At 33.3% G+C, this 13,904-nt stretch overlaps 2 protein-coding genes across 5 annotated transcripts in view; one reads left to right on the plus strand and one right to left on the minus strand.

Moving 5' to 3' along the window:
* LOC140439947 (odorant receptor 94b-like) overlaps positions 1–645 on the plus strand; it is a 59,078-nt gene extending 58,433 nt beyond the window's left edge. For all 4 annotated transcript variants that reach the window (XM_072530141.1, XM_072530140.1, XM_072530138.1 and 1 more), the window contains one exon: positions 522–645. In XM_072530141.1, coding sequence (XP_072386242.1) covers positions 522–575 — 54 coding nt within the window. In that variant the 3' untranslated portion in view covers positions 576–645. The remainder of the gene's footprint in view (positions 1–521) is intronic.
* A 4,323-nt stretch (positions 646–4,968) lies between these two features.
* Positions 4,969–13,669, minus strand: LOC140439950 (omega-amidase NIT2). Its single transcript, XM_072530144.1, has 3 exons — positions 13,529–13,669; positions 9,783–10,336; positions 4,969–5,337 (listed from the first exon to the last, which is right to left on the minus strand). The coding sequence occupies exons 2-3, from the start codon at positions 10,318–10,320 to the stop codon at positions 5,042–5,044; spliced, it is 834 nt and encodes a 277-aa protein (XP_072386245.1). The 5' UTR covers positions 10,321–10,336; positions 13,529–13,669; the 3' UTR covers positions 4,969–5,041.
* Between the last annotated feature and the right edge of the window lie 235 nt (positions 13,670–13,904).

A 13,904-nucleotide genomic window follows, 5' to 3' on the forward strand; every position in this document is an offset into this window, starting at 1 on the left:
CTTTCGTAAAGTCTCCAATGTTGTATTGTAGTATTCCAACGTTGGTGTTTTTGTCTAGCAGTGTGGCCCGAGAAGCTCCATTTAAGTTTGGCAATTTTTGTTGCTATGTCCTCGACTTTTGTTTTGGATCTTACCCAGTCGTTCCTCTTTTTATCTGACAGTCGTATACCTAACATTGCTCTTCTGTCCTGTAACAATGTTCTTAAAGACTTAGATTATGTAGTAATTTTAATTCTCATAGTAGTGGTCGATGCTTACCATCATATCGGCTACTGCATGGTTATTGTAGTAGAATTTTAAGCGTATTTATATAATGATATATTGTCTATGAAAAGCAAATTATTTATTTAAAGAATGAAAAACCAAGACGATATACTTTGAAAAGTCTACGCATATTTTAATAAAATTTCGATATTTCATTTAAGATCGTTACATTTATATTTATTTATTTATATTACATATTTAAGACATAAGTATGCATTGCACATAAAAACTAAAATGTTTTTGATATTTTGTTTCAGATTGTAAAAGCGTCCTATTCATTCTTTGCTGTTATTAAAAATACAAGTGATTAATTAAATCTGAAAGGAAAATATTAGCATGTAAAAAATGACTTCTTAACTAATTAAATAAACATTATTATCATACCAATTAGTTTATTTCTATTTACCGCGGAAATTCAAAATACATAATAAAGAAGCAGTCTCCAGTTTCCCTTCCGAAGATGCTGAAAGAACTAGACAAGACATCGCTAGAGTTCTTAGAAACTGAAAGCCTCCTACTTCGAACATTAGCCAATCCAAATAAAAAGGCCTGAAAGAACTTCAGTCAAATCCAAATCTAGTCATTCTTGCCGCCGATAAAAACAATGTCACCATCATCCTAAACACTTCTTCTTATATTAATAAACTCTCAAATCTCATTAATACCCTAGACTACAGACCAATTGAGGACCGTTTTTTTAAAACTCGATATCTGCGAAAATCATTTTTTTCAAGAGAGCATTTTTTCTGTTTCAGAAGAACGTTTTTTGCTAAAATAGAAAACTAATGTTAAAAGTTGCAAAAGGGCATAAGCAAGAATAAATGCACAAAAACATACTTAATAATATTCTGTATTAATCCAAAAGAAATAAAAGAAAAATGCAGTTTTTTTCAAAACTCGATAACAACAGCTTAAGTTTACCAAGAAATAACTTTTAATATTAGGTAGACAAAATTCTAATAAATATAAAATAAAAGATGTATATATATGTAATTATGTAGCTGTTCTCAAAGATCTACCTCTGTATCATCACATGGATCATCATGTTCTTTAACGGACTCTTCAAGAATGTCATTGGTAAGAACTCCATAAATGACATCCCCATAAAACAATCTTGCTTTGTCTGTCATATCGATAGCCTCCAGCAGTTTTTTCACATCATTTTTCTTCAGAACGCTGACACGATTTAACGCTGGTACTTCAACGGAAGTTCCAATGATGTTTGCATCTGTGACATTGTTTTTGAAAACATTCACTTGTACATCACTACCAGCATAGGTAGTACGTACCTTACAAACTACTTTGTTGTTTATTTTTTCATAGACCAGCACTCGAACCTCAGAAATATTGAATGGGAGTTTTTTCTTTATTATCTGTTGTGAAGAAGGTTTATAATAAAAAACTTTCCAATCTTTGTCCAAAATATTAACGTTTCCATGTTTGTTCAGGATTTCATAGTACTCTCGTGGTACTATGATTTCTTCTTTTTTCCTATATTCCTTTTCTACCCTGCCAAAAACTCTGTCAGCGGGCATGAAACTATGACCTCTTATAGGATAAAAGTGTTAAATGTTACTAAAAACCTTTGATTTTTGCAAAAAATGAGTTAGAACGGTCAAAAGGATGCTGCTTTTGTTTTGGGAACTGCGTGAGTCGGAAAATAGCTCCAAATTTAACCCGCTTTTCCCTTCTTCAGCCATTTTTTTTTTCAAGTTGAAAAAGATACTGCAGCAGTCCAGAAGATACCTCATCGCAACCACGTCCTGACTGTGTTTCTAGCCAAACAAAGAAGCTTATGTCCTCATGAGTTTGTTTTTGACGTTCGTGACGTACGATGCCTAAATTGTATAACCAAACTTTTCGCGAGTAGAAAACTTCTCCAACAGACATTTTCGGCAATGGCTGGTTCTGTTGACAATTAAAGCAAACTTTTATTGTGTTTTCCTTGTGGTTGTTTAAATTTTTAAAAAAGGCTTTTGCCCTCATTTTGTGGAGTCTATACCGTGTGCGTAAATCATTTTTTTGCTCTAATATCTTAGTTTTTTTATGTTTACCAAAAATTCTTTGCAAATAAAGAATGTGTCAGAATGTGGATTGCCAAACCCAAGATTAAATTCTCCATAAAAGATTTTTTTATATTTTGACAAAGAACACTTAAAGTTTGTGCGAGCAATAAATGCATTAAACATTGTTTGTACATTTAGTTCCGGAGGTAAGTAATTTCTTTTACATTTGGTGCGAGAATAATGACTTTCTCTGCATTTTTAACTACTTTGTGCTCTTTTATTGCATTTGTTATGTCTTTATCAATTTGTTTTTGTATGCGTCCGCCCCGTTTTTCAACTAACAGCTCTCCCGATAAAAACTTCTTTGAAATACCAGCCAGTCGATCCTTACTTGCTCCTAAAATGTGCTTAGTATTTATGTCTAATAACAAATAATGTAACTCTTAACAACTTACCAGTAACTTTTCGAAAAGTGGGTGCGCAAACGGGAATGTTTCCGTTAGAAGTTTTAACATAATATTTGGCAGAAACCTTTCTATTCCGCTTCTTGTTAGAATCATCGACCATCACTCTTCGTTTGAGAATACAAATCTCCATAAACTTTACTATTACTTGATCTTGTTCAATTTTTTTGCAGTTAAGCGAGTATATCAGTTCTCTAAAAGCTAAAATATTTTTGTTACATAATATGTAATTATTTAACTTTAAAATAGTATTACCCAAGATATCATTCCTACTTAATTCTCCCGCATGACAAACTACTCCTCTTTTATTACTGTCAACATGATTGCAGCCAACATCAGCATCCCTTAACTTCTCTTTACTATAACGGTTGCTTTTTGGCGCTTTTTTAGAAGAACGTTGTTTTCTTCCTCCCTCCACACTACATATGTTTTTGCTATATTCACCAGTATCCATCGTTTAAACCACGAGATTTAAGAAAAAATCACTAAGCACAAGCTTACTCTACAGTCGAAACCAAACTAAAGAATTATTACAGACAGATCGCAACAAGATAAATCATATCGGCACACATGATGACATCATATCTGAACTTATCGAGTTTTAAAATACCGAATGTAGTTATCGAGTTTTAACAAACCGCCGCGCGCCGCATGTTGATCGTCCTATAACCAATAACATGTGTACCTATCGAGTTTTGTGATATCTGACTTTATTAACAGATCGGTGGTTCACTTTTTATGGGGATACAGTTCAAAACTCAAATTTGATAAAAATGTAGTTATCGAGTTTTAAAAAAACGGTCCTCAATTCCTAACAATCAAACAACCTATCTGGAGAAAACAACAAACGCCATTATCAGTAAAGAGAGTTGACCTCTCTAGTTTAAAACAAGCCCTCATCCAAAACGGTTACCGCGAAAATTACATCAATAGCAGCACCCACAGACATCAATCTCCCACTCAATTTCAACACAAAATCTCAAACCTTCATCATACAAAAGCTTTTTGTCCTTACATCAAAGGTGTCACTGACAAAATCGACAAAATTCTTAAATTAACAGGAATAAAGACAATATTTAAAAGATTTGACATCTTAATAATTGTCTTGTAATGGTATATAAAAAAGAAACAATGTAAAAAGCGCTCTAAAAAGGTAGATAAACTTATTAAATTATTTACTTTAAAGACAATGCTTATGGTTTCAGCACAATATTCCTCTAACTATTGGTTTAAATATAACTTTACACTATCGAAAACACGTTTTAATTAAACAGATTTAAACTATACGCTATATTGCAAAAATAACAATATTAGCGACATCTGTGATACAATAGCCCTCCTTATGTAGATTGGCGAAGCAAAAGAAGAAGAAATCTGTTGAATTTAAATTGGTTGTCTTACTGTGTACCGCGTACTACGTTAGTGTGTAGCTTAGAGTAGGGAATCCTAAGAATTCCCTACTCTAAGGTGTGTAGCGTACTCACTGTGTAATACCTTCCTCTACTCATAATAATATCGTTTGAAACAATAAAAGTATAAAAACTTATATAAAAAGTCGTGCGTATTTAACAAATACGGAAAAGCCTTACTAAAACAGACAAATAAAAGCACGAGCTCCAACTCACTCAAATTTACAAATACAAGGGTTGGACTGTAGGTGTCCGTATGTACCGCATACGCGCGCCTATCGAAAGGTTAATAGATGAAGCTGTTGGTATTGACAAATACATGATGAAACCTTACACAAAAAGAGACGCAAAGGATGATTTAAGCAAACAAGTCTTAAATTATCGGCTTTGTCGCGGTAGACGGGTTTCAGAAAAAGCATTTGGGTTATATTTGGATTAAGAATATTTTACACACCAACAGCGATTGATCCAGAATGATATGAAAACCTAATATTAGTTAAGCTGTTCTTTATATAACCTACTAGGTGAAAGATTTTTAGAAGAATCTGGGAAATCTATTTATTGGCTGAATAGTTCCAATGTAACATATCCAAATATGCAGCTTTTAATTTACACGGGAGGTTATACAAACAAATAAAACCTGATTTATCGTAAGAGATTAGTTGAACAAATATTTTTTTTCGGGGGCTGGTGCAGTTTCTTGGCAAGAAGATCACTTGAAGAGAATAAACTAATTTTGAATGTATTTTACGGGAAATAGGATCATTTTTAAAATACTAATATTTAACATATGTTTGGTCACTTAAAGAAAAAACATACAAATAAAACAATTTACGTAAAATTTATTATAAGACATAACAGATTCTCCACAAATGGCACCTTACAAAGATTAGTAGGATTATTTCTTCAGTACAGTATCATAAACATCAGTTCTTCGCTGCCCAAAGATCGGTATCTGAGCTCTGACTTCGTCACATTCTGAGAAATCCAAGTCAGAAAAAATAATATCTTCTGTTTCCTTGGCTTGTGCTAAAACCTTACCCCATGGACTCGTTACTTGTGAAAAACCATATGCTCGAAATCCTTTCTCGTTTCTAGATGGACTTATTCCACATACAAAGACTTGATTATCTAGTGCTCTAGATCTTTGTAATAGTTCGAAATGAAGTGGTCCGGTAGTTACCGTAAAGGCAGCTAAAATAAAAATGAATTAGTTTTATCTTATAAATCTGTCTCTAATGTTAACAATGTTAAAAACAGTAATATAAAACGTGTCTACGATTTCTGCCCCAAAAGTACCCGATCTTCAATCCTAACTTCTCTCCAAAACGTCTGTGTCGTTAGGAAAGTACCTCTTGCTTAATCAACTTTCACAGGCAACCAAAGAAGTGAGATTGCAAATAAACAAAAGTGCAAAATTGGTCAACGGAGGAACAATAAAATTAGAAAACAACACTATACAAGATATCTTAGTCATGCCTTTGAAAACCACCAGAGCCAACTAGACACAAGAAATTCAAAGGAGAATTGGTCTATGTTTGGCTCCATACGGTAGGTTGAAGGTCACATTCAACAGTGAAATCACTATGGACCTCAAGAGAAAGATATACAATCAATGCATAACTTCAGTTATAACATATTAATATTATTATATAACATATCGAGTATGGACGGTCGAGGTTGCTTTTGGAGCACATAAATATATTGCTTAAAGCATAGACATTTTTTGAGGTTTAAAGGATATCATGGTTGGTACTTCCCAAAACTGGGAAGAAATATCGCCTCATATACCTCCTCCCATGCATCGGGAAATTGTACGAGAGGATGCTGCGAGGACGGATCGACAACAGGATTGAGAGATCAGGAGACCTATCGCCGAGACAGTTCGGATTCTGCAAGGGGAAGAGCACAATTGACGCAATTTTGCACAACAATGGGGACGAACAGCGCTAGACGGCTCTGCTGCTCTTCGATGTTAGAAATGCACTGCAACTCTGCAGTGGAAAGAAGTGATGCGGGCATTTGAGGAGAGGGAATGTCCTAACTATCTGATGAATGTGGATGGAACCTGGCATATGAACTGCGAATACGGAGAATGTATAACCCCCTTTGCCTTTGCAGATGATTTCGCTATGTTGGCAGCAGCGCGGGACGAACCGGATCTCCGATTTCGCGTAAGCCATGCGGCAACGTCGTTGGATGACAGATCACGGAAAGAGAAGACCGAAATATAAACGAAAAAGACAAGAGATGGAACTCCAATGTGCAGGGGCACAGTTAACATGAGGGTGGTGCCCAACATTGAGGGACCCAAATCAGAAAGGAGGAGGCCCTGCACGGTGTTGTGTAGTTAATCATCTTTTACGCGGCAACAGTCTGGAGTGGGGCGGTAGAGATACCGACCTACAAGGGGCTCATGATACGAATGGACAGAACGAGTCTGTTACGAGTAGCATGCGCCTACACGACTGTACCAGCAGTGACCAGTGGACTATCACGAATTGCGTTCCTCTACATGTGTTAGCAGTAGAAAAAAGACATCTCTATGAGAGAAGAGAGGATTTGACAACAGCCATAAAAAAAAGAAGAAAGGGAAAGATCAATAGAAAGATGGTAAGAAGAGTGGAACAACACGGAAGATGTTGCCCAGTGGACTAAGATGCTGATTCCGAGCCTAATGGACTGGATGGACTGTGGCACAGGCGACTGAATTACCTCCTGACCCAAGTGCTCAAAGGACATGGGTGTTTTAGGACGTATCTTCATAGGTTCAGAAAGACAGGCACAGATAAATGTCTATACTGCGAATACGCCGACACTGTTACTAACACTATGCTGGAGTGTAGTACATGGACAGTGGAGGGAAACATAATGCATAGACACACATGTATGAACCCTGTGCCTGAGAGAGATGATCGTAAAGATGACGGGAAGTTAGGAGGGATGATGTACACAATGACATCCGAGCATCAACGTTTGTTAAATAGTTTGAGTGAAAATTACTGAATAAAACCTGTCACTTCTTCTTGTTGCCCAGAATTCTTTCTTTGTAGATTTGTCATTTTCTTGACTGTCTATTTTTGTTTAATGGACTCTCATGTCTGACAAATATAATTGTACAGATTTTTCATATTAGAAATGTCCCGAAGCGTTGAAAATTTTTAAAAAGAGTGTTTGGAATGCTTTTTTATATTCGATAAAGCTTATAATAAGAATTTGGGTACATCGAGGACGATAAATAACGAAATATTACGGTTACCAATGAATTAGTATTCAAGGCACTCAAGTAACGAGTTTAGACTGATTTTTTTTATCTAATTCCCATGAATTTGCGAATTCAACTCTGGGCTCCGGGTACCACGGAGACCATCGCCAACGGCCAAAAAACCCCCCCAGTAACGAGGTTGCAGTGATTTTGTATTGATTTTCCGTAAAACTCCAGGAGACAAGACCAGTTCTGGGCACCATATTTTGGGGACCCCAAAAACCCCCGAGTAATAATATTGAACTCATTTCCGATTTATAAATTTATCTTTTCTATCACTTCGAAATGTACTTTTCTAAAGTACTGCATTTTCTTTGTTCACTAATGAATTTTCATTTCGACATCATCACTCATGCAACAAGTTTATTTCAGCTACATACAACTGCAAATAATTGAAAAAAAATCAATAGTTTAATTCGATTTATTCCAATGATAGAATGAGTTTAAATAAAAAACGAGGCTTTTTCCCTAATCTTCTTCTTCTTAGTTTAGGCTATACACGTTAATCTCTGGTACTTGGTCGTACGACCTTTGTACCATACCCTGTTTTTTTTTCATTAAACTCCAATAAGTTCTGTGGCCTCAAAGAACTCAAACTGTTTTCTCATAGGTAGTTCTAGCATCTTCTATGGTTCAATCCTCAGTTGGCCAGTGAATTCCAACCTGATATGACTTAGCAGATTGCAATAGCATAATATGAGTGCTGCAGTCTCTTCTTCCTCTTCGCATTTTTGTAACATTGTTCATTCACCTTACCTATTTTGTATACAGTCCATCTAATTTACATACCGTTGCACGTCATTATCTACGTCAGAGATCGAAGTTGACATAGTTGCCAAAGTATAAAAAATTCCTGAATCCATTTTAAATCAAATAGGTCACATAATTATTGCAACAGTGGATTATACAACAAAATAAATTAATATTTAATGTAAATAAATAGAAACAAAACAAGAGTTAAAAAATAATCTTGTTAAAAACAATTTGAGCCGCTTCTTTAAAAAACAACATAGTTTAATAAATAGTAAATAATAAAATCAAAACTAAACTGTCAACACTGCAACTGTCAAATAAGTGTTACCAATTTATACCAAAATTTCACCTTCGTTCGATTACAGTTACAGTGTGTTCCGAACAAATGTTCTTCATAAAAACGCTTTATAATGCATTTATACAAAATAAATCATCATCATCATCATCAGTGGCGTTACAGCTCTTTATGAGCCAAAGCCTTCTTCAGAACAATCCTCCATTCGCCCCTGTCTCTGGCAACTCTTCTCCATGCTCTAATTCCGATAGACTTCAAATCATTTTCTAGGTTGTCTTGATACCTAAGTCTCGGTCTTCCTCTTCTTCGTTGTCCGATCGGCCATCTTCGGTCAAAAACTTATCTGACTATGGCATCTTCCTCTCGTCTGATTACATGACCTATCCATCTGAGGCGTGCTACCTTAATGAATTTTACAACGTCAGGTTCTCCAAATCTTCTATACAACTCAAAATTGTAACACCTGCGCCACAAACCTTGTTCTTTTATGCCTCCATATATTCGTCTTAGTATTTTTCGCTCAAAACGTTTGAGCAATTCTTGGTCATTCTGTGTTAGTGTCCAAGTTTCTAAACCATATGTTAGCACTGGTCTTATTAGTGTTTTGTATACAATCAGTATACAAATTAAATGAAATATATTATTGTGTATTTCTTTAAGTTAACATTAATAGAAATCCTTAAATATTATTTCTACGCGTATATAATAAAATATGTCTAGTGGCTGTAATGCCAGTGTACTCGGCAAAGTGATTCTAAAAAAGAACACACCTACCGCCTAAATATTTCGTGCTGGTATCATGTGACGTCACGGGCTATGACGCGGATGACGTGCAACGGAATGTAAATTAGATGAAGTATAAGTGTTTTCTTAAACGAAAATGTGCAGTCACCATTTTAATCTCGTTCATTGAGGTTCATCAAATTTTCCGAGAGATTTTTATCAATTTTCTTAGTCTGGATTTGGCCTTGAGTGGTTCGACATTTTTTTTTTATCATTCCTTATCAACCACTTCTAAACCTAGTTTCTGCAACATCTTTGGTAATGCCACACAATGGTTCTAGGCATACAGGCTTCCTCTCGAGACCTGTTTTGCCAACAAATCTGCTTCTCCCATGCACCCCTTCACGACACAGCACCCACATTTCCTCCAGTCTTATCCCAATCTCCATTTACTGGGACGCAATAAAATATCAAGACTGACTTATTCAATTAGTACTTACATAAAAGAGATACGTTTTAGCATAAATATTTAAGTAAAACCTAGAATACTGTATGAGGATAATTTAATAAAATTATTATAGACCAATTAAGAAATAAACATACCTGGATAAATCAATAATTTGCATCCTTGTAATCTATACAATTTGGCCAGTTCCTCAAATCTTAAATCATAGCAAATTCCTAGTCCCACTTTAATGCAATTCATATCAAAGGTAGCAAGTTGATTACCACCAGTTAAAATATCAGATTCTTTAAATGTTATTTTTCCGGGAATGTCAATATCAAATAAATGCATCTTTCTAAATTTTGCTATAAGCTCTCCTTCAGGATTCCAAACTGTACAAGTATTATAATATTTATCATTTTCTATTTCGGGAAATGTACCTCCCACCAAATAAATTGAATTTTCTTTAGCCGCTTTTGATAGCATTTCACATGTTGAACTTTTCGGGACTTCAGAAGCATATTGTTTAAAAAAATTGGTGCCATATGGAGAATTAAAACATTCTGGTAATGCTACCAATTCTGCTCCCCCTGCTTTGGCTTTGGCAATATGTTTCGAAGCATTTTCTAAATTCTTAATTAGTTCTGTTCCTACCTGCATCTGAACCAGGGCTGTACGGATAATTTGCTTTCTCATAATTTTTTGATTTTCTCTCTAAAATACAGAAAATATTAAGGTTATATGCAAAATAATGATAAATATATTTAAATCTTTAAGCAAGTAAGGTGTGTTTTACAGGAAATAAAATTTCTGGTAGCTTAAACTTCATATACGGGCGATCCAAAGTATATATACAGTGATGAGTGTTTTACCACCCGGCAAAATAGCGGAAAGGATAGAAGACAGATTAAGTTGTGAGATAGTACGAGATAAAGCTAGTTCTTAAACGTGTCTATTTGACTTCAGTCATAATTATACGGATGACCTCGAAAATATTTTATTTTAATAATTTCTTCTGAGAATAAATGATTGAATAATTTAAGATATATTATAGTAAAAAACATTAATTGGTACCGATTTTAAATTATAAATCTTTAAGTTTATTTAATAAATAAAATACCTCAACTGAAATATTTGAGTAAACTAAAGGTAGGTATGTTCTGTCCGAAAACGTTTATTGTATGTGGAATTGATGTAATAGTTAGAGACGTGGTCTATTGACAAGAAGATTGGGGTTCAATTCACACCAAGGATAAAATTTTTGTTTTACTTAATCAAAAAATAATAGAAAATATGATACATATTAGGTAACAAGTTATCGAAAAACTCATTATGTACAATTTATTCTTATTCCAATGTTATAAAAAAGAAATACAAAATAATTCAAATTCAATTCCAGTTTTACAGTCTTCAGTTGTGAATGCAAAATAATCCGGTGAAGACTGTTTAATGTCAAATCCATCACTAAATTCTCAGTGTTAATATCAATTCCTCTGTACAGGTAATGATTTTCAAAACAATTGACAACATTGCAACTGCTTTACATTTACGTCCATACTATCTGAATTTAAATCCAATAGAACCAATATAGGCACTTTTTAATAATTGACATAATAATTTGATTAAAATAGAAGACAGTTATTTAAAATCTGAAGTGCAAACAGACAATTATGAAGATATTAACCTGATTATAATAAACTTGTGTTCTTCAAATGATGATTATATTAAATTATATTGTTGTTTTTGAAACACATGAATTTTTATAAGGTATGTATGTAGAGTGAATTTAATTTTATATCTTCAATCTTCATCTAGAATTTTCATTTCCAGATTTATATGCAAATATATTTAAATTCTGACAGAAAGAAATATTGATCCTTACTCGTCTTGAATATACTGCTAAAATTCTTCTATGAAAATTCTTAAATCAAGTAGATACATGAGATTATGCCTGTTTATCAGCATGTAATTGTTTCTCACTGTATTATATTTTGGTACTTTATTTGGAAACTATGCTTTACATTTATATAAAATAAGTACTGGGCCTGGTATGGACATATGGCATACTGATGTAGGGATGTGTGCCAATGAGTATCAACTGCTCTCCGTTGTATACTCTCCTGTACCAATTCCATACCTAGGTTTTTTTGGAATAATCTTCGCGTTTTGGAAAATTCTCCATCTGGGTTGTTGCCTTTCTAAATTACAAATGTATTAATTGGTGCGAAATTAAGGAGATTATAAACTACTACCATTGGCCAACATTTCGTATTTCTGGAAACATCATATGATGTGATCATTCTGTCTACAACATCTACTCCACTCTTTGTGGAATTAAAAACAGTAATTATTTCTGGTTTTTTCTGATCACCAGTATCTTCATCAATCACATCACACCAATCACATTTTTTCCTTTCTTTGGTATATATGATATGGCAGCCATATCGTTGCTAAATGCAAAAACTGAAGAATATACCTGCCTATTTTTAATTTGCGTTATTCCTGGCCAAGTGAAACAAGATTGCAAGAAAAATACAACTAAGAAGCAGTGAAAATATTGTTACACATTTGATCGGGTGGGGTTTGTCAGGACAAACGGCCATGCAGCAGCTATTTAGAAATTTCAAAAACAGTTTTGTATAAAAAAAAACGAATGGTATTTAGTTTCTAGGAAAGTAATGAAAAGGTAGAAATTAAAAAAAAAATAAAATGAGAGAATTATCCAAAATTTTTATTTTTTAGTAGACTCACAGACCACATCTGATGAACGGAGGGTTAAGTCTACCCACAGTGTTGGCTGTGTGTTGAACATATGCTGCATGCTGCAGGGAATGTGGTAACTGAATTTGATTACCAATATTTTCGGCATAGATTCTTTTTAAACATTGTTGTTTTTTAATTATTGCAAGTTATTTTTCCTTTCAAACTGACTATTTACTCTTGGGTTACCTTTTCATATTTTATAATAAACTAAAAATAAAAGCAAAATGTGAAAAATGTTAAGAATTTCTCATGAAAATTTTCAAGAATATTAAGAATCAGTAAGTAAATACTACTATTATAGAAATACACAACAGATAAATAGTTTAAGAAAATTTATTTAATTTTAATTTTTTTTTAATTTTTAATTTTGGTCCTCAGAGGCCTCACTTGTGTTTGTGTAATTTTATTCCTCTCCTCACCTGTCTGCTGATGGGGTAAAAGTAGAACTGAATCATTCTGACACTAGATAATTCTAAATGTTCTTAAAGTTAAGTAAGAATAAAATCATTTATCAATAACATAATAATAATAATCATATTTGTTTGACTCAAAGCTATTACGAATGTAAAAATTGTATATTTGGATTCTGTGTTACTTCCTTTATAACTTAAATTCACAGATTTTGGGTCACAGTTTTAATTTTTCTGTTTGTTTCATTTAAAAATCTAATACTTTCAAGTAAATTTCAATATATGGCCTCCATGACAGAATGCCCACATAGATCGAGTAGTAACAATAATAGATAGGTAATAGTAAAATCAAAACAAAAATCAGGTTCTCAAAAACTTTTTATAGTGAACAAACTTTATCATCATAAAAAGTAAGCATTCTACAATAATTCTATAAAACTATTAGATATAACAAATATACAAGTATAACAAGATATATCAATAAATAATTGATAAAGAGAAGAATTCATTATTGATAAGGGTTAGATTCTGTTAACTCTTTCAATAATCAATCTCCTGCAGCTGCAAAAGCTTTCTGAGTATAAGTATTATTCTATTCAACCAATGTAGTCTGTTAACATGCATTTAAAATACATATAGGTAAGTATGTATATTAAAAAATGAGCATTCCTGTTATTCACTTTAAAATATGCATTAGAAAATGTATATAATTTGAAAAACTATCTACTTACCTTTATCGTACAAGAATTTTTGTCAGGATGAATTAATGCAAAAATTTTTAATACATTTAATAAATAGTGAGATTACAGTAATTTTTGTTTGTTTTTGTTAAAAATAACCTTCAAATTTACTTTAAACAACTGACATTGACAAGGTCACATGTGTCCACGGCCATGGACATAATATTATTTATATACAATCACATGACAATCACAGACAGTGTTGTCACAGAATAAGTAACAATTGTTTATTATTCTGTGGTGTGGTTATTCTATGACATTTTAAAAGTTTAAAGCATGCTACAATAAAAGTCACATTTCTCAAGTGCGGCAAAACCGGGTTTATCGAACACCGAACACATGACCACAGTATAGACAACAACCACAG

Source organism: Diabrotica undecimpunctata, chromosome 4, assembly GCF_040954645.1.
Source record: "Diabrotica undecimpunctata isolate CICGRU chromosome 4, icDiaUnde3, whole genome shotgun sequence".
Lineage (NCBI taxonomy): Eukaryota > Metazoa > Arthropoda > Insecta > Coleoptera > Chrysomelidae > Diabrotica > Diabrotica undecimpunctata.

Bases quoted from the DNA above. Each gene is read 5' to 3' on its own strand.
- LOC140439950 (XM_072530144.1), bottom strand. From the start codon at position 10,320: ATGAGAAAGCAAATTATCCGTACAGCCCTGGTTCAGATGCAGGTAGGA. The intron at 5,338-9,782 runs GTATGTTTATTT...TTTTTATTTTAG, and splicing joins CAAATTATTGATTTATCCAG to CTGCCTTTACGGTAACTACC.